We start from the raw sequence: 21617 nt of genomic DNA, 5'->3' as shown, positions 1-21617 counted from the left end.
AACAGGGAAAGTTAACAGACAGTTAAAATCATATTTTTGGGCAGATGCTAAACACATTTGAGGGACAGACAGACAGACAGACACCCACCTCCCATGTCTGACTCAGTCTGCTCACGGCTGGGTTACTCATGCCCATGATAATAGCGAAGAAGGAGTTGAGGTTCTTATACTCCTTACAGCTGTTACAGAGAGAAAGTAGTCCAGAGATGTATCAGTATCAGGTAACATGTTACGTGGGACTAATTTAAGTCATCACAGGGGGTCATGAAGGAAACACTTGTCATTACCAAAATGATACATGTACAGGTCATTCGGAAAGTATTCAGACCCCTTCCCCTTTTCCACATTTTGTTACGTTACAGCAACTTTGTTACGTTACAAATTGATCAAAGAAAAATAAATCTCAATCTACATTACCCCATAATTACAAAGCAAAAACTTGTTTTTAGACATTTATACCAGTGTATAAAAATAATAATAAACAGAAATACCTTATTTGCTTAAGTATTAAGACCTTTTACTATGAGACTCGAAATTGAGCTTAGGTGCATCCTGTTTCCATTGATCATACTTGAGATGTTTCTACAACTTGGAGTCCACCTGTGGTAAATTAAATTAAATTAAATTCGGTGCCAACCTTGCTAGGCGCCTCAGAGATTTGGGAGAGGGCAGTGAGTACTCCCTAATCTTGAGGGAGGACAGGGAGTGCTTCTCACAGTCTCTAATCTTTGTCGGCTGGGTATTGATACACTATGTGCGTAGGATACCTGTTCGTGTGTATGTGCGTATGATATCTACTGTTTGTGTGGAAGTATGTGCGCCGCTATAAAATGGATGTCTTTGTATTGTGGACTTCAGAACGTTCTCGTGAATAAACATTCGACTATTGTAGGCTGGGCCTCTGTCTGTTTTCATTTCAACCAGTATCTTACAAATTCTGGGTTGCAAGACTGAGTAGTTAATTGAAGTTCAGTTTATGAACATTGAGAACATAATTCTCGCAACAGATGGTCACTGACAGAGCTCCAGAGTTCCTCTGTGGAGATGGGAGAACCTTCCAGAAGGACAACCATCTCTGCAGCACTCCACCAATCAGGCCTTTATAGTAGAGTGGCCAGATGGAAGACACTCCTCAGTAAAAGGCACATGACAGCCCGCTTGGAATTTGTCAAAAGGCACGTAAAGCGCACTCCGACCATGAGAAACAAGTTTCTCTGGTCTGATGAAGAGATGGCATTCAGGCCAAAGAGTTCAAAGTGTCACATCTAGAGGAAACCTGACACCATCCCTACAGTGAAGCATGGTCGTGGCAGCATCATGCTGTGGGGATGTTTTTCAGCAGCAGGGACTGGGAGACTAGTCAGGATCAAGGGAAAGATGAATGGAGCAAAGTACAGAGACATCCTTGATGAAAACCGTCTCCAATACGCTCAGGACCTCAGACTGCGGCAAAGGTTCACCTTCTAACAGGACAACGACCCAAAGCACACAGCCAAGACAATGCAAGAGTGGCTTCGGGACAAGTCTCTGAATGTCCTTGAGCCTCCAGTCAGACCCCGGACTTGAACCCAAAGCCACTCCTGCATTGACCCCGAAGCCATCTCTGGAGAAACCTGAGCAGCAACGGTCCCCATCCAACCTGACAGAGTTCTGCAGAGAAGAATGGGAGAAACTGCCCAAATACACATCTGCCAAGCTTGTAGTGCCATAACCAAGAAAACTTGAGGCTGTAATCATTGCCAAAGGTGCTTCAATAAAGTACTGAGTAAAGGGTCAGAATACTTATGAAAATGCAATATTTCAGTTAAAGATTTAATACATTTACCAACATTTCTAAAAAGCTATTTTTGCTTTGTCATTATGTGGTATTGTGTGTAGAATGATAAGGGGAAACAAAACTATTTAATCAACTTTAGAATAAGGCTGTAACGTAACAAAATGTGGGAAAAGTCAAGGGGTCTGAATACTTACCGAATGCACCGTACATTCAACCATTCACACATTTGTTCATCTTGACACTTAAACCTTTCCTTTAGGGATTGATTGGGAGGGTTGACTGTACCCTACAGCTAAGTGACACAGGTATGCAATTCTACTACTACAGCTCTGCAGTCAGGGGAGACCGTGTGCACGCAAATGTGCATGCATGAGAGAGAGGGCGACAAGGCAAGGGCCACTCACTGGGCAGCGATCTTGATGAACTTCTTGAGCAGCTGAACACGCTTGCTGAGCTGAGCACACAGACAGATCTCCGTGATCACCCACAGCTGAATCTCATTGAACCTCCTGAGGAACAGGTCCATGTTGGCCGTAGTCTTCTTGAAGTTCTTCCTCCCAAATGTATAGTAGATCAGCTCATGCTGTAGTACAGTGCAAGAGAGAAAGTCAATGACCGTGTCCCTGATAGTTTCCATTATAATGTATCACTATATTGGTTTAATAGTTAATAGTTGCCATCTAGAACCTTCTGAAGAAACCTTTTTGGTTCCAGGTAGATCATTTTGGATTCCATGTAAAAACCCTTTCTTCAGAGTGTCCGAAAAGGGTTCTACCTGGAACCAAAAACGGTTCTACCTCCTATGGGGATAGCCAAATAGTGTAGGAAGACAGCCTGCACCCAGAATGGCACACTATTCCCCATAGGGCAGGGGTCGAAAGTAGTGCAAGAAAGATGTATAGGGAATAGGGTGCCATTTAGGTCGCAACCATAGAATCAAGTCATTCCTAATTCGTCATTGGTCTGAGGCACCTCGTGTACACAGTGGAAGAGTTCCCAGTCGTAGAGAGTCATCTGGTAGGCCAGGTCTTTAGAGCTCATCAACTCAAAGCTGCCCAGGGAGCCTGTGGAGGGTCCTTCCTGCTCTGGTAAGGGCATCTGAAATATTGCGCAAATGTAAAATACTGTATAATTTACAGTTGTCTGTATATCATTCTTCCTCATACAATTCACACTGATATGACATACAGGACTGTTTTGATAGCTACAATGACCGTTATACAACTATAACAAGTCGAATTGCAACAGTAGCCTCAGGCCAGTGAACATATGTCAGTCGATTAAAACAAATATATTCCATTAGAGAAACACAACATGAGACGCAACATACTTCATAGAAACAGCTGCATGAGATGTAGCTTGTAGGGAAACCTCTGGGAATTAGTTGGGTGGGTCTGAATGCTTGTTTTTCTGCATTGTTAATTTGTTGGGCAATATGTTTTTCTGGGGGGTATTTACGCACCAATGAATCCAGTTGATCCCCGGGACAGACAAATAGACGGCCGTTGATGCTGAGTGTGGAGAAGACGGAAATATCGTTGGGTTTTAGCACCACTTTATCTGAGGGAAAACAACAAACGAGCGATAATTAAAACATGATCCTATTAAAGAGCAGCATCAAAATAACAATAGCGAGACTACAGAGTCAATGGGCGGGGGCACCGGTTAGTTGAGGTAGTATGTACATGTAGGTAGAGTTATTAAAGTGACTATGCATAGATGACAACAGAGAGTAGCAGTGGTGTAAAGAGGGGGGAGGGGGCAATGCAAATAGTCTGGGTAGCCATTTGACTAGATGTTCAGGAGTCTTATGGCTTGGGGGTAGAAGCTGTTTAGAAGCCTCTTGGACCTAGACTTGGCGCTCCGGTACCGCTTTCTGTGCGGAAGCTGAGAGAACAGTCTATGACTAGGGTGACTGGAGTCCGACAAGGGCCCTCCTCTGACGCCGCCTGGTATAGAGGTCCTGGATGGCAGGAAGCTTGGCCCCAGTGATGTACTGCGCCTTTCGCACTACCCTCTGTAGTGCCTTGCGGTCAGAGGCCGAGCAGTTGCCATACCAGGCAGTGATGCAACCAGTCAGGATGTTCTCGATGGTGCAGCTGTATAAACTTTTGAGGATATGATGACCCATGCCAAATATTTTCAGTCTCCTGAGGGGGAATATATTTCATCGTGCCCTCTTCACGACTGTCTTGGTGTGCTTGGACCATGTTAGTTTGTTGGTGATGTGGACACCAAGGAACTCTCATCCTGCTCCACTGCAGCCCCGTCGATGAGAAAGTGGGCGTGCTCGGTCCTCTTTTTCCTGTAGTCCACAATCATCTCCTTTGTCTTCATCACGTTGAGGGAGAGGTTGTTGTCCTGGCACCACACAGCCACGTCTCTGACCTCCTCCCTATAGGCGGTCTCATCATTGTTGGTGATCAGGCCTACCACTGTTGTGTCTTCGGCAAACTTAATGATGGTGTTGGAGTGGTGCCTGGCCTTGCAGTCATGAGTAAACAGGGATTACAGGAGTGGACTGAGCACGCACCCCTGAGGGGCCCCTGTGTTGAGGATCAGCGTGGCGGATGTTGTTACCTACCCTTACCACCTGGGGGTGGCCGGTCAGAAAGTCCAGGATCCAGTTGCAGAGGGAGGTGTTTGGTCCCAGGGTCTTTAGCTTATTGATGAGCTTTGAGGGCACTATGGCATTGAACGCTGAGCTGTAGTCAATGAATAGCATTCTCACATAGGTGTTGCTTTTGTCCAGGTGGGAAAGGGCAGTGTGGAGTGCAATAAAGATTGCATCATCTGTGGATCTGTTGGGGCGGTATGCAAATTGGAGTGGTCTAGGGTTTCTGGGATGATGGTGTTTATGTGAGCCATGACCAGCCTTTCAAAGCACTTCATGGCTACAGACGTGAGTGCTACGGGTGTAAGATGGCGCCGGAGCAGACGTTTACGTTCCCCCAGCAAATGGTGTTTTTTGTTTATTTATTTGCGTTGTTTGTAACTTATTGTTTTTACAGATTTTGTACATAATGTTGCCGCTACAGTCTCTTATGACCCGAAATAACTTCTAGACATCAGGACCGCGATTACTAACCATGGCTTGGCAGAATCCTTTTTTCCCTTTCACGACTCTGACGAGCCCGACGTGAAGGATATACTGCTTCCTCGGAAACAGGCCTCGATCCCCGTGATCTGCGTGAAGAGGAGGCAGAGAAAGAGGGGCCGAAGGGCGGGCTGCCTTCTGAGAATTCATAGGCTATCGAATAAACCCCCACTTCCCTCCATTCTGCTAGCAAACATGTAATCCTTGGAGAATAAAATCGACGAGTTACGCAGAAGATTAAACTTTCAACGGGACATTAAAAACGGTTACATTTTATGCTTCACGGAGTCGTGGCTGAACAATGACAATATTAACATACAGCTGGCTGGTTATATGATGTAAGGGCAGGATAAAACAGCGGCGTCTGGTAAGACAAAGGGCGGTGGACTATAATATTTTTGTAAATAATAGCTGTTGCACGATATCTAAGGAAGTCTCGAGTTATTGCTCGCCTAAGGTAGAGTATCTCATGATAAGCTGTAGACCACACTACCTACTGAGAGAGTTTTCATCGTAGCTGTTTACAAACCACCAGTCAGAGGCTGGCTCTAAGACAGCATTGAACGAGCTGTTTTCTGCCGTAAGCAAAGAAGAAAACGCTCACCCAGAGGCGGCGCTCCTAGTAGCCGGGGACTTTAATGCAGGGAAACTTCAACATTCACAAGGCTGCAAGTCCAGATGGATTACCAGGACGTGTACTGCTGGCATGCGCTGACCAACTGGCAAGTGTCTTCACTGACATTTTCAATCTCTCCCTGTCCGAGACTGTAATACCAATATGTTTTAAGCAGACCACCATAGTCACTGTGCCCAAGAACGCCAACATAGCCTGTCTAAATGACTATCGCCCCGTAGCACTCACATCTGTAGCCATGAAATGCTTTGAAAGGCTGGTCAATAGCTCACATCAACAGCATCATCCTAAACACCTTGCACGCACTCCAATTCGCATACCGCCCCAACAGATCCACAGATTACGCACTCTATTGCACTGCCCTTTCCCACCTGGATAAAAGGAACGCCTATGCGCGAATGCTGTTCATTGACTACAGCTCAGTGTTCAACATCATAGTGCCATCCAAGCATATCAATAAGCTCAGGACCCTGGGACTAAACACCTCCCTCTGCAATTGGATCCTGGACTTCCTGACGGGCTGCCCCCTGGTTTGGAGAGTATTTAACAACACATCTGCCACATTGACCATGAACACAGGGGTACCTCAGTGTCCACAACGACAGGACTGTAATGGAGCGGGTCGAGAGCTTCAAGTTCCTCGGTGTCCACATCACTAAGGAATTAACATGGTCCACACTAACCAACACAGTCGTGAAGAAGGCACGACAACACCTCTTCTGAAAAGAATTGGGCCCTCAGATCCTCAAAAAGTTTTACAGCTGCACCACTGAGAGCATCTTGACTGGCTGCATCACCGCTTGGTATGGAAACTGCTTGGCAGCTACCCCCAAGCCATAATACTGCTGAATAGTTAATCAAATGGCTACCCAGACTATTTGCATGGAACCTTTTTTGCACTGACTCTCTTCCACTGACTCTACACACGCTCACTGGACTCACAAAACACACACATATGCATATTGACGCCACACACACAAACTTTCCCACTCTTCAAATACACTGCTGCAACCATGTAAATTTTCAATCCTGATTGCCTCGTCACTTTTACCCAGAGTCGTCCTCTAACTTTATTATCAAAGAAAATGGTCATAAATACTATGAAGAGGATGCGATCATGATAGCATTAGAACTGGCAATATTGCATTGATCATGACAGACAGGGGCATCCATCTTCCTTTGAATCCTCAGTAGAGAAGTGGGCAGCAAAACAAATGCTAGTAAATAACAGATTTGTGGGCAATATGATTAGGGTCTCAGAGACAAAGGAGCAGTGCTTCTGGCTTTATATTACTACTTGGTACGGGTGAAGCGCAGGTCAAACATAAGCCAGAGAAAGAGGTGGATCAGTACACCCTGGCAGAGACACTGGAATATCCATACAGCAAGTCCCAGCCGATGGCGGCAACATGCCGGTGTAGAATCTTAGGAGTTGAAGCAAGCTTGCAGCAATATTGCCCCAACCTTTTCTCTATGCCGCAGGCCATGGCCCTCCTGTCCCTATACTGAGCATACACCGGGTAACTGAAACAGACCAATCCAGCACCAACACCCAATCATTTCTAGTAAATCAGGCCTGATTAATGAGCTTCATATCATCTGTAAATAGCAGGCCATGTGTGGAAAGACTGTCAACCACCATCGTTTGATTAGCGTGTAGCTGTGGCCCTTTTCACCTCCGGCCGAACTGAGGTTGACCAGGAGAAGGTCCTCCGCTGACCCCAGCTTGTCGGCCACTGCGCTGATGACCTCTCTGACCGAGGCGGCCATGGGGACCCGGATGGTGGTGTAGGTGTGGTCGCTGCAGTACACTTTGAACAGGACTGCATGGGGAGAGAGCACAATGCAGGTCCCTTAACATTTAGGGTTGAAGGATGGGTACTGGGAAGACAGATGTGAGGCCAAGCGCATCAGCCTTGTCATGGTAGAGGTTCAAAACAGATTAGAAAACACTGTGTCACTCCTGGCTGCAAGGCCAAAAGGCTCATGACTGCTAAACTGTGCTTTTCTATAGCTTATAGCTAGCTCTCTTCGAACGCATATCCTGCATGCTTTCACACATACATACATACATACATACATACATACATACATACATACATACATACATACATACATACATACATACATACATACATACATACATACATACATATACACACAGTATATATATATATTTTTTTTGAATTTTCATGGTAGGACATAAAAGACTAAAAACACCAGGAAATCAGCTCCAAGTGATTTTAATTTGGGAAATCTGTTCCCAAGTATCTCCACGCATATTAGAGAGACACGTGATCATCTAACAATATAAACAAAGGTTTGAAATGATTGTTTTAGTAAAATATTATATATTTTTGGCCAGTTGGAAAACCCTGCACTATGCCATACTTACTCTCATCATTACTCTTGATGGCCTGTCGTTTCTGCAGCTTCTCATCCCCCATGCTGAACTGCCTCAACAGGATTTTGTGCTAGAACAGAACATGACAGACAGAAGTGGTTCAGAAGTGTGTTGGTTCAACAACATGACAACAAAACCATGGGTGGGAGTAGGATGTAGCTTGGGGAAATGTAGCTCGGGCTGCCAATGAAAACAAAAGCACAGAACATGACTGCAGAGTGCTTGGGTCATAGCTGGGTGACATACCTTTTGTTGAGAGGATCTGGCGTCATCAGAGCTGAGAAGGCAAACAAAGTGAGATTACATCATGCTAAAGCCGGGGACACTAAAGATAAGTACAACGCAGTAACAATACATTCACACACTTACTTGTTTTTAACGATCTTCTCTAACTCTGGGAGTTGATCTTTCAGAGCAGGAATCACCCTGGCATCATCAGATACAGACACAAAGAACTCCTGGAGCACACAACACACTCTCAATGAGGAGAGATTAATGAGCCCAAACTAATTTGGATTATCAAATGACAAATCACTAATACTATTACAGCAAACAGTATATTTTTAAGCAACAAGCTTAATAAGAGCGCCTATTAATAAAGGTTTGTGAGGAAGACACTGGTTACCTCTGCAATGGCAACCTATTCTCTTCATAGGGCACTCGTTTTGACCAGGGCCCTATGCCCTATATAGGGAATAGGGTGGGACTTGGTATGCATCCACTGACCTCTAGGAAGGCGAGGGAGGCATCCTCCTCCTGCAGGTGGTCTCCATGTACTGAGGCCCACTGCAGCACCAGCCTGATCACCTTCCGCTTGTTGTTCAGGGTATAGTCAAGACGCTCCTGTTCTGAGCCCTGGGACGCCTCAGCATGGTAGGTGCAGGGCAGTTAAGGACAGAAAAACATCTGCGCTACATCATCTTCACTGACTCACATCTAGTCCAGGGGCCGTTTGTAGCAAGCGTCTCAGAGTAGAGGTTCTGATTCAGGATCCATGTTGCAATTTAAGTCACAATGAATATGATTATTTGGACAGGGCGGGCCGGATCCTACTCTGCAATTTTTAATACATATAAGGGATACTGATTCTCATCAGTAGAAATACACACAAAAACATACAGTAATTATTTGCTATTTTCAGTGACTGAAAGGATATTGGGCCATGAGCACCGGACACAGCTGACTGTTAGGGATGAAGACGCAGTGCATGAGCAGAAAGTCGTCCAGAGCTGGATCTGGGCAGAGAGAGAGAGAGAGAGAGAGAGAGAGAGAGAGAGAGAGAGAGAGAGAGAGAGAGAGAGAGAGAGAGAGAGAGAGAGAGAGAGAGACAGAGAGAGACAGAGAGAGGCAGAGAGAGGCAGAGAGAGGCAGAGAGAGGCAGAGAGAGGCAGAGAGAGAGAGAGAGAGAGGAGAGAGAAAGAGAGATTGAGAAAGCGTGAGAGAGAGAGAGCAGAAGACAGACAGAGAGAGAGAGAGAGAGAGAGGGGGGCACCTGTGATGTCAAATGAAAGGATGCCAGACCAGGCCAGCAGGCTGACAGTACTACAGGCCTGATCACACATGGCTGCTGGCTCTGTCACCGCAGACGGCTGGGACATGAAAGCAGCCAGGAGTTCAAGCGTAATTAGATCAGCCCTGTGATGCGCTGCTAATTATAAACATGAACAAACAGGTCAGCAGCAGCATGGAGGCCGGATGCTCGCTCTCTCTCTCTCTGATGATACATCTAAGCACGATAGCCATGACGAACACAACACATTCATCTACATTACAGTCAAATCAAATCTTATTTGTCACATGCGCCGAATACAACAGATGTAAGTAAGCACTTCACTGTAAGGTCTACAAGTCCTTAACCAACAATGCAGTTAAGAAAATTGCCCAAAAAGTAAGAGATAAGAATAAGAAATAATTAAAGAGCAGCAGTAAATAACAATAGCAGGGGGTACCAATACAGAGTCAATGTGTGGGGGCGGGGCGGGGCACCACCGGTTAGTTGAGGTAGTATGTACATGTAGGTAGAGTTATTAAAGTGGCTATGCATAGATGACAACAGAGAGTAGCAGTGGTGTAAAGAGGGGGCAATGCAAATAGTCTGGGTAGCCATTTGATTAGCTGTTCAGGAATCTTATGGCTCGGGGGTAGAAGATGTTTCGAAGCCTCTTGGACCTAGACTTGGCTCTCCGGTACAGCTTGCTGTGTGGTAGCAGTGAAAAGTCTATGATTAGGGTGGTTGGAGTCTGACAATTTTTAGGGCCCTCCTCTGACGCCGCCTGGTATAGAGGTCCTGGATGGCAGGAAGCTTGGCACTGGTGATGTACTGGGCCGTACGCACTACCCTCTGTAGTGCCTTGCGGTCGGAGGCCGAGCAGTTGCCATACCAGGCAGTGATGCAATGGTGCAGCTGTAGAAACTTTTGAGGATCTGAGGACCCATGCCAAATCTTTTCAGTCTCCTGAGGGGGAATAGGTTTTGTCGTGCCCTCTCCCCGACTGTCGTGGTGTGCTTGGACCATGTTAGGTTGTTGGTGATGTGGATGCCAAGCTCTCAACCTGCTCCACTGCAGTCACGTTGATGAGAATGGGGGCGTGCTCGGTCCTCCTTTTCCTGTAGTCCACAATCATCTCCCTTTGTCTTCATCACATTGAGGGAGAAGTTGCTGTCCTTGCACCACACAGCCAGGTCTCTGACCTCCTCCTTATAGGCTGTCTCATCGTTGTCAGGGATTAGGCCTACCACAGTTGTGTCATCGGCAAACTTAATGATGGTGTTGGAGTCATGCCTGGCTGTGCGGTCATGAGTGAACAGGGAGTACGGGAGGGACTGAGCACGCACCCCAGAGGGGCCCCCCGTGTTGAGGATCAGCGTGGCGGATGTGTTGTTACCTACCCTTACCACCTGGGAGCAGCCCGTCAGTAAGTCCAGGATTCAGTTACAGAGGGAGGTGTTTAGTCCCAGGGTCCTTAGCTTATTGATGAGCTTTGAGGGCACTATGGTGTTGAACGCTGAGCTGTAGTCAATGAATAGCATTCTCAGATAGGTGTTCCTTTTGTCCAGGTGGGAAAGGGAAGTGTGGAGTGCAATAGTGATTGCATCATCTGTGGATCTGTTGGTGCAGTATGCAACTTGTAGTGGGTCTAAAGTTTCTGGGATAATGGTATTGATGTGAGTCATGACCAGCCTTTCAAAGTATTTCATGGCTTTAGACGTGAGTCTTACTCACATCGGCTGCGGAGAGCGTTATCACACAATTGTCCGGAACAGCTGATGCTCTCATGCATGGTTCAGTGTTGCTTGCCTCAAAGCGAGCATAAACGTTATTTAGCTCATCTGGTAGGCTCGTGGGCAGCTCTCGGCTGTGCTTCCCTTTGTAGTCTGTAATAGTTTGCCAACCCTGCCACAGCCGAAGAGCATCGGAGCCGGTGTAGTACGATTCAATCTTAGGCCTGTACTGACGCTTTGCCTATTTGATAGTTCATCAGAGGGCATAGGGGGATTTCTTGAAAGCGGCAGCTCTACCCTTTAGCTCAGTGTGAATGTTGCCTGTAATCCATGGCTTCTGGTTGGGGTATGTACGTACAGTCACTGTGGGGACGACATCCTCGATGCACTTATTTATAAAGCCAGTGACTGATGTGGTGTACTCCTCAATGCCATCGGAACCGGAACATATACCAGTCTGTGATAGCAAAACAGTCCTATAGTTTAACATCTGCTTCTTCTGACCACTTTTTTATAGACCGAATCCCTGGTGCTTCCTGCTTTAATCTTTGCTTGTAAGCAGGAATCATGAGGATAGAGTTATGGTCAGATTTGCCAAATGGAGGGCGAGAGAGCGCTCTGTAAGTGTCTCTGTGTGGAGTGGTCTAGAATTTTTCCCCCCTCTGGTTGCACATTTAACTTTCTGACAGAAATTAGGTAAAACTGATTTAGGTTTCCCTGCATTAAAGTTCCCGGCCACTAGGAACACCGCCTCTGGATGAGCGATTTCCTGTTTGCTTATGGCGGAATACAGCTCATTGAGTGCGGTTTTAGTGCCAGCCTTGGTCTGTGGTGGTATGTAGACAGCTACGAAAAATACAGATAAACTCTCTAGGTAGATAGTATGGTCTACAGCTTATCATGAGATACTCTACCTCAGGTGAGCAAAACCCTGAGACTTCCTTAGATATTGTGCACCAGTTCTTGTATACAAATATGCATAGGACCCCGCCCCGTTCTGTCCTGCCGATAGTGAGTATAACCCGTCATTTGTATGTTAGTAATGTCATCGTTCAGCCACGACTTGGTGAAACATAAGATATTACAGTTTTTAATGTCCCGTTGGTAGGATCTGTGCTTTCAGCTCGTCCCATTTATTTTCCAGCGATTGAACGTTAGCTAGCAGAACGGAAGGCAAGGGCAGATTAGCCACTCATCGCCTGATCCTCACAAAGCATCCTGATCTCTTTCTGCAAAAACCTAAGTTATTGGATATTTCAAATCAAAAATCAAAAACTGAAAAATTGGGCGTGCAAAATTATTCAGCCCCTTTACTTTCAGTGCAGCAAACTCTCTCCAGAAGTTCAGTGAGGATCTCTGAATGATCCAATGTTGACCTAAATGACTAATGATGATAAATACAATCCACCTGTGTGTAATCAAGTCTCCGTATAAATGCACCTGCACTGTGATAGTCTCAGAGGTCCGTTAAAAGCGCAGAGAGCATCATGAAGGAACACACCAGGCAGGTCCGAGATACTGTTGTGAAGAAGTTTAAAGCCGGATTTGGATACAAAAAGATTTCCCAAGCTTTAAACATCCCAAGGAGCACTGTGCAAGCGATAATATTGAAATGGAAGGAGTATCAGACCACTGCAAATCTACCAAGACCTGGCCGTCCCTCTAAACTTTCAGCTCATACAAGGAGAAGACCGATCAGAGATGCAGCCAGGAGGCCCATGATCACTCTGGATGAACTGCAGAGATCTACAGCTGAGGTGGGAGACTCTGTCCATAGGACAACAATCAGTCGTATATTGCACAAATCTGGCCTTTATGGAAGAGTGGCAAGAAGAAAGCCATTTCTTAAAGATATCCATAAAAAGTGTCGTTTAAAGTTTGCCACAAGCCACCTGGGAGACACACCAAACATGTGGAAGAAGGTGCTCTGGTCAGATGAAACCAAAATTGAACTTTTTGGCAACAATGCAAAACGTTATGTTTGGCGTAAAAGCAACACAGCTCATCACCCTGAACACACCATGCCCACTGTCAAACATGGTAGTGGCAGCATCATGGTTTGGGCCTGCTTTTCTTCAGCAGGGACAGGGAAGATGGTTGAAAATGATGGGAAGATGGATGCAGCCAAATACAGGACCATTCTGGAAGAAAACCTGATGGAGTCTGCAAAAGACCTGAGACTGGGACGGAGATTTGTCTTCCAACAAGACAATGATCCAAAACATAAAGCAAAATCGAGCTCGAGCTGTTTTGCAAGGAGGAATGGGAAAAAATGTCAGTCTCTCGATGTGCAAAACTGATAGAGACATACCCCAAGCGACTTACAGCTGTAATCGCAGCAATAGGTGGCGCTACAAAGTATTAACTTAAGGGGGCTGAATAATTTTGCACGGCCAATTTTTCAGTTTTTGATTTGTTAAAAAAGTTTGAAATATCCAATAAATGTCGTTCCACTTCATGATTGTGTCTCACTTGTTGTTGATTCTTCACAAAAAAATACAGTTTTATATCTTTATGTTTGAAGCCTGAAATGTGGCAAAAGGTCGCAAAGTTCAAGGGGGCCGAATACTTTCGCAAGGCACTGTATAATATATATATATATATATTTTTATTTAAAAAAATATCACATAGGGTTGAAATATTTGTCATTGAAAATAAGAATTTGTTCTTAAAAAAATGGTCCTTACACAGAAATACAATGGTCCACAGTGACGAGAGATGTTATTGGAGTGACAGAGTGCACTACTACTCTACCTGATTCGTTAAGGTGAGAGTCCAGTCGCATCATTTCCAGAAAGTGCTCCAGAATCTTCTCCGGTGTCCCGGACATCACAGTGTATCTGGAATGCCAGTGTCAATCAATCACCTACTTCATTAATCAAGACAAGTTTACTGCTAGTGCTCACTACTGTTCCTATGCCACACTTCAATGACCTGTGTCCTCTGAAAACCTGGCTGTGATTACTACATTAGATAACAATCCTCAAACAACAGTCAAAGAGGTCCTGACCACTGCTGTAGATTTTAGGGGGATGGCTGGGTGAGAAAGGGTATGGAAGTCTCTCCATAAGTAAAGCACAGGAAGAGACCACCACTCGACCATAAGAATCAACACGCTACAGCCAGGCTTGTTGTGATTGGCTAGGTAAGGGGAGAGAGAGGACGAGGCGTGTCTGTCCCAAATGGGACCCTATTCCCCATAGGGCCCTGGTAAAAAGAAAGTAGGGAAAGGGATGCCGTTTGGGACGCAGGCGGTGTGTGCCAGGCACTCCACAGGGGAACAAGAGGAGCTTGACACCCTCACACTCTTCATATGTGACTGGCGCTGTAGTTGATTAGAGGCCTACTCTGGCAGAGTGATTGTGACCCGCGGGGCCTGCCTTCTCCCCGGGAGCCCATCTCTCAGTCATTACCATTAATGTGTCTCTCTCCATTACTGCAGCCGCGGTCACTGACAGCAGCTGCCATTAAGACTAGCTAGTAGCTAACAGACGTCTGCAGCCTTGTAGCCTCAGTCTTATAACTTCTACCCCCGGCAACCAGATCCGCACTACTATACACTCTTTAGCCGAGGGTAGCTCACAAACTCACCCACTTTTTACACTCACTCTGTGCAAATGTTCAAGTCTCTCACACTAACCTCACTCCCTGTTATGAATCTAACGTCAAGAGACATTATCACACACATGGCCCTCCAAACAGGAGAGAGTATCTCACACACCCACAGTCCCCTTTAACTTCCTAGTGAACTCTACCTCTACTGAACAGTGCTGCTACAGAAAGCAGTTCAATCATATTGTGAGGGGATGACTGGGTGAGACAGATAGAGTTAGCTCAGTACTTATAGTGTGAGGAGGTGGCTGTGGTGGTGGTGGAGCCATGGGTGGAGGCCTGGCTGCTGGGGCTCTTCTCCAGGACCAGAACATCCTGATAATGCTCTTTCAAACGCACCGTGTTGGCCTCCACATCCTGGACACACACAATAGATCATTATGTCATCATAAATCATTGTACTGTAGTTATGTTTTATTATGAAATTACATGCCATTCCTAATGACTACAAGTGGTTGTTATCTGGATGTTTTTCATTTTTGAAAATGAATAAATACATTTCCGACTGAATAGTATTGTAGCAAATCCTGCACTGTAGACCATCCCCCAAAATGGCTAGGATGACTTCTCTCTTCGACTCTAGTGGCATCTGGTAGTTAACATGGAGGCTGCACTACATTACATCATCCCATCAGAACTATGGTACGTAAGCATGGTGGATTAGTCTGCTAGTACAACTGACAGGGAGACTGGGCGGTCAGCATTTTGACTGAGGCGGAGTCACAAATGGCACCCTATTGTCTATGTAGTGCACTACTTTTGACCAGGATGTGCAGTTTATAGGGAATAGGGTGTCGTTTGGGAAGCAGAACTGTGTGGCCCAGAAGCCCATCAGTCCAAAGCCAACAGGAGATTTACAGAGGAGGAGGACTCAATGAGCCGCATACAAAGGGTCTGCCTCTGTGGATCACACAGATGTCCATCATCCATCCGCTTTTAAGTAGACACAATCAAGACCCTGATGTCCTATCAAAGTCCAATGCAAGCTGCACGTGGGCGGAGCTAAACAATAGGCTGTGGAGGGAGAATGTAGAGAGACTGATAGCCCAAACGCAGGCAGATGTCGGTATTGATGGTTGCAGCTTACAATCCAACCGTATTGTATGCAGCCGGTAACACTCTCGTATCCCCTGTGGACCGGTTCGTACTGTGGACCGGTTTGTACTTAAAACATTGTCCACTCAGGCTGCAAAGGCGACGATTTCCTCCTGAACTAAAAACTCAGCAACAAAAAAACTTTTCCTTTTTTTATTACCCTGTCTTTCAAAGATAATTCCCAAAAATATATATATTTTTGCAAATCCAAATAACTTCACAGATCTTCATTGTAAAGGGTTTAAACACTGTTTACCATGCTTATTCAATGAACCATTAACAATTAATGAACATGGACCTGTGGAACGGTCGTTAAGACACTAACAGCTTACAGACAGTAGGCAATTAAGGTCACAGTTATGAAAACTTAGGACACTAAAGAGGCCTTTCTACGGACTCTGAAAAAAAACTAAAGAAAGATGCACAGGGTCCCTGCTCATCTGCATGAATATGCTTTAGGCATGCTGCAAAGAGGCCTGAGTACTGCAGGTGTGGCCAGGGCAATAAATTGCAATGTCCGTACTGTGAGACGCCTATGGTAGCGCTACAGAGACAGGACGGACAGCTGATCGTCCTCGCAGTTGCAGAACATGTGTAACAACATCTGCACAGGATCGGTACATCCGAACATCACACAGGTACAGGATGGTAACAACAACTGCCCGAGTTACATCAGGAACGCACAATCCCTCCATCGGTGCTCAGACTGTCCGCAATAGACAGAGAGGCTGGACTGAGGGCTTGTAGGCCTGTTGTCTGGTGAAGACCTGCCTTACATCACCGGCAACAACGTCGCCTATGGGCACAAACCCACCGTCGCTGGACTGAAAAAAAGTGCTCTTCACTGACGAGTCGCGGTTTTGTCTCACCGGGGGTGATGGTCGGATTCACGTTTATCGTCTAAGGAATGAGCATTACACCGAGGCCTGTCCTCTGGAGCGGGATCGATTTGGAGGAGGAGTGTCCGTCATGGTCTGGGGAGGTGTGTCACAGCATCATCGGACTGAGCTTGTCATTGCAGGCAATCTCAAAGCTGTGCGTTACAGGGAAGACATCCTCCTCCCTCATGTGGTACCCTTCTTGCAGGCTCATCCTGACAATGCCACCAGCAATACTGCTCATTCTGTGTGTGATTTCCTGCAAGACAGGAATGTCAGTGTTCTGCCATTGCCAGGGAAGAGCCCGGACCTCAATCCCATTGAGCACGTCTGGGACCTGTTGGATCGGAGGGTGAGGGCTAGGGCCATTCCCCCCAGAAATTTCCGGGAACTAGCAGGTACCTTGGTGGAAGGGTGGGGTAACATCTCGCAGCAAGAACTGGCAAATCTAGTGCAGTCTATGAGGAGGAGATGCACTGCAGTACTTAATGCAGCTGGTGGCAACACCAGATACTGGCTGTTACTTTTGATTTTGACACCCCCCCCCCCCCCCTTTTTGTTCAGGGACACATTATTCAATTTCTGTTAGTCACATGTCTGTGGAACGTGTTCAGTTTATGTCTCAGTTGTTGAATCTTGTTATGTTCATACAAATATTTACACGTTAAGTTTGCTGAAAATAAACGCAGTCGACAGTGAGAGGACGTTTCTTTTTTTGATGAGTTTAGATTTATTGACAAGGAAAAAAACTGGGGAAAATATGCGTGCTTTCTTTATGGCTAATGCTACTTCCTGATGTTGCACCCTGCATGCAGAATGCTGCAGCCTGATTGGCTGAACGCGATACGCAACATCCGGAACTAGCATTCCTTCCTAGGCATTAACCACTTTAGCATGGTGGTGGAAAATGGTGTTTCATAAAGAAAGTATGATTATTTTTTCCCCCCACCTTCTCACCGTGAAATCAAGTTCAGGAACAAATTGATGCATTTGCAGCCTGAATGGAGAATGTTAGGTACGAACTGGTCAACGGGGATATGAGTGTATTGCCAGCTGCATACAAGCGTTTGGACGGTAAGATGGCAACGACCCAATATCGCCATCTGCTGGCCATTGGGCTAAGAGTCTGACAGTTGACAGTTTGGCTTTAGCGTTTATACCGTACCTCTCCTACAGACAACGGTCTCCATTGAACCACGTAGTTGATAGTAGTCCATCATTAAAACAATTATATATGAAAACAGGGACTTGACTCTTAACTGGTACAACTGGTTAATATATGCATCATTCTGATGAACACCTCTCTTTTTAGGAGGTGCAATGTTGAATCCGAATCTCAAACAATAGAGGGAGACTACGCCATTGAATACAGACAAAGTGGAATTTCACTGAGCTTAGTGGACAGAGAGGTGGAGGGGGCCATGCCATCTCCTGTGAGAACAAAAAGGATTTCCCCAGATAACTCACTTTGAGGATCCGATTGAAGTCCTCCTTGTCCACACGTAGGAAGTGGCAGTTATCCTCTCGTAGGACAATGGAGGCGGCGCGGGGGGCATCGTTGACCAGGGCAAGCTTCCCAAAGTCATCTCCCTCATGTAGCGTGCAAACAACCCCCTATGTGAAACAGGACAAGAATAAGCAAACAAAGAATGGCTGTGCCTTAAAGGGCATAAGATGACAGCATACAATAGTTTTACATCTGCTATGTAATTTATCCACTCTCATATTCTCTATAATTGGCTATAGTGATTAGCTGAATACTGATCAAATGGGGATGAGTCGTATGAGATGCCAGATTCAAATAACATTTGAACAATCTTTTTATTTTATTTTTTTACCTTTCCATAAATGACAACGTTTACAGAGCCCTTTAGAATGATGTACCACGATGTGCCTTCCTCCCCTTGATTGAACACTGTAAGTGAAAATGATAACATATCAAAACGGATATTTTCCAACAAAACATTTCCAAGAATGCATCTCAATGCATTCACTTACAGAAACAACCACAAAGGATTTACTATTTAATCTGGGATTTTCTTTCTGCCTCCATATAGATGATGCATTTATAAATCAATGAATAGCGTGCAAAGTTGATCAAGTTAAAAAGGGGTTGAACTTTGGTCATGGAGGCAGTGTTAAACTACTTACACACGGTTCCTGCTTTGGCATGGGACTCAAAGATCAGGACTCCGGCTAACTCCTTCTTTACCTGTAGAAGCGGGGGGGGGGGGGGGACACAGCTAGGTTACAGGGTTGACATCATACAGTGCCTTGCAAAAGTATTCACCCCCCATTTTCATTTGGATTTCATGTGATGGACATACACAAAATTGTCCAAATTGGTGAAGTGAAATGAAAAAAATGAATAAAAAATGTACATTGAAAAGTGATTTGGTGCAACCAATTACCTTCAGAAGTTACATAATTAGTTAAATAAAGTCCACTTGTGTGCAATCTAAGTGTCACATGATATGTCACATGATCTCAATATATATATACACACCTGTTCTGAAAGGCCCCAGAGTCTGCCACACCACTAAGCAAGGGGCACCACCAAGCACTATGAAGACTAAGGAGCTCTCCAAACGGGCCAGGGACAAAGTTGTGGAGAAGTACAGATCAAGGTTGGGTTATAAAAAAATATCTGAAACTTTGAACATCCCACGGAGCACCATTAAATCCATTATGGAAAGAATATGGCACCACAACAAACCTGCCAAAAGAGGGCTACACACCAAAACTCACAGACCAAGCAAGGAGGGCATTAATCAGAGAGGCACCAAAGATAACCCTGAAGCTCCACAGCGGAGTACCTGTTCATAGGACCACTTTAAGCCGTACACTCCACAGAGTTGGGCTTACCGAAGAGTGGCCAGAAAAAAAGCCATTGCTTAAAGAAGAAAATAAGCAAACACGTTTGTTGTTCGCCAAAAGGCATATGGAAGAAGGTACTTTGGTCAGATGAGACTAAAACTGAGCTGTTTGGCCATAAAGGAAAACGCTATGTCTGGTGCAAACCCAACACCTCTCATCACCCCGAGAACACCATCCCCACAGTGAAGCATGGTGGTGGCAGCATCATGCTGTGGGATGTTTTTCATTGGCAAGGACTGGGAAACTGGTCAGAATTGAAAGATGGTGTTAAATACTGGGAAATTCTTGAAGGAAAACGGTTTCGGTCTTCCAGAAATTTGAGACTGGGACCGAGGTTCACCTTCCAGCAGGACAATGACGCTAAGCATACTGCTAAAGCAACACTCGAGTGGTTTAAAGGGAAATATTTAAATGTCTTGGAATGGCCTAGTCAAAGCCCAGACCTCAATCCAATTGAGAATCTTTGGTATGACTTAAAGATTGCTGTACACCAGCGGAACCCATCCAACTTGAAGGAGCTGGAGCAGTTTTGCCTTGAAGAATGGGCAAAAATCCCAGTGGCTAGATGTGCCAAGCTAATAGAGACATACCCCAAGAGACATGCAGCTGTAATTGCTGTAAAAGGTGGCTCTACAAAGTATTGACTTTAGGGGGGTGAATAGTTATGCATGCTCAAGTTCTGTATTTTTGTCTTGTTTGTTTCACAATAAAACATATTTTGCACCTTCAAAGTGGCAGTCAGGCTGTGTAAATCAAAAGATACAAACCCCCCAAAAATTCATTTTAATTCCAGGTTGTAAGGCAACAAAATAGGAAAAGTGCCAGGGGGGGTGAATACTTTCGCAAGCCACTCTATACAGGCCGACAATGAATTATGAATGTAACCGAATCTGTACTCACAGTGGTGGATAGGTGCGATAAGGCTTTTATATGGAGCAGCTCCTCATACATTATCTCCAAATCATCTGCTGTCCTCTGTCCTGGCCTGGGGAAGGGGAAACATACACCGATAAAACAAATCATTTTTAAACTTATTAACTTCAAACAGGACATTCGCATCAGCTTTGCACTTTGCTTACATATCTTATTTATCTTGCCTAACCCAAACTTTCCAGACCTGCATACATCCTACCCGCAGGTGGCGATCTCTGGGATCTTACTGTTTCCTCAGGATCATGCGCATGTGTGCGTCAGGGCCTATTTGGGAGAGGAGGAGGAGGGTCTCCTGCAGCTCCTCATCGCTCTCCCTGGCCTCCTTCTCAGTGGGCAGGGGAGCGTCATCCTGCTCATCATCCAAGAAACGGTAGAACAGATACTTGTCCTGGAAGGTCAGCTCCTGGTCCACTGCAACCCCAACAAACAGAGAACACAGAGGGTTTAGAAATGGACCGGCTTTCACATGCACACAGACAGACAGACAGACAGAGAGGTTACTCTTAGTACGGTCTACTGGACTGTTCTGGCTCACCGTGGTTGAGAACTCCTTCCTCCAGCAGCACCTGCCACATGCCCACTGCTTGAATGCGAGAGTGAACACAGGAGCTCTGCTGCATCTGCCAGTCAACCAGCTCTGTTCCCACACAGCATTGCCTGCAGGAGATACACACATCACATCAGGAAATACATACAGCAAAAAACAAACATAACCAATACACAAACCGACAGATGCACACGTACTGTGATATGAGTGTACCAGGTGTACATATTCCAACCCACCTGTATGTCTTCAGGTGGTACATCCTGTCTCGGATGATGTGGGGAGCTCTGGAGAGGATGGCATCACGTAGAACCTTCCCTGCTCGCATGATCTTCTCAGATGGGACCTGTGGGGAGAAAATGGGCCTTATACTAGAGAGGCCAGGCCTTATAATAGAGGAGAGAAAAGGAGATCACACACGTACACACGGAAACATCATGGATTTCAAAAACTCCCTAAAACACTTCTGCGAGCAGTCCTTTCTAATCGACCTGGCCCGGGTATCCTGGAAGGATATTGACCTCATCCCGTCAGTAGAGGATGC

At 45.6% G+C, this 21617-nt stretch overlaps 1 protein-coding gene across 10 annotated transcripts in view; it reads right to left on the bottom strand.

Moving 5' to 3' along the window:
- Positions 1-21617, bottom strand: part of LOC110520113 (rap guanine nucleotide exchange factor 4) — a 47532-nt gene that overhangs the window by 1905 nt on the left and 24010 nt on the right. For 5 of the 10 annotated variants that reach the window (XM_036974425.1, XM_036974432.1, XM_036974426.1 and 2 more), the window contains 19 exons: positions 21274-21419; positions 21065-21186; positions 20757-20940; positions 20497-20581; positions 18871-18931; positions 18558-18634; positions 18187-18333; positions 14976-15103; positions 13889-13974; positions 9069-9147; positions 8639-8789; positions 8282-8370; positions 8159-8189; positions 7904-7982; positions 7185-7331; positions 3240-3337; positions 2750-2875; positions 2182-2360; positions 89-179 (listed from right to left, as the gene is read on the bottom strand). In XM_036974425.1, the coding sequence (XP_036830320.1) occupies positions 89-179; positions 2182-2360; positions 2750-2875; positions 3240-3337; positions 7185-7331; positions 7904-7982; positions 8159-8189; positions 8282-8370; positions 8639-8789; positions 9069-9147; positions 13889-13974; positions 14976-15103; positions 18187-18333; positions 18558-18634; positions 18871-18931; positions 20497-20581; positions 20757-20940; positions 21065-21186; positions 21274-21419 (2106 nt within the window). The remainder of the gene's footprint in view (positions 1-88; positions 180-2181; positions 2361-2749; positions 2876-3239; positions 3338-7184; positions 7332-7903; positions 7983-8158; positions 8190-8281; positions 8371-8638; positions 8790-9068; positions 9148-13888; positions 13975-14975; positions 15104-18186; positions 18334-18557; positions 18635-18870; positions 18932-20496; positions 20582-20756; positions 20941-21064; positions 21187-21273; positions 21420-21617) is intronic. The other 5 variants (XM_036974429.1, XM_036974433.1, XM_036974431.1 and 2 more) reach the window with 3 other exon arrangements.

This window comes from Oncorhynchus mykiss, chromosome 3, assembly GCF_013265735.2.
Source record: "Oncorhynchus mykiss isolate Arlee chromosome 3, USDA_OmykA_1.1, whole genome shotgun sequence".
Classification (NCBI taxonomy): domain Eukaryota; kingdom Metazoa; phylum Chordata; class Actinopteri; order Salmoniformes; family Salmonidae; genus Oncorhynchus; species Oncorhynchus mykiss.
The sequence above is the reverse complement of the archived record's forward strand: the minus strand, read 5'-3'. Positions and strand labels throughout refer to the sequence as shown.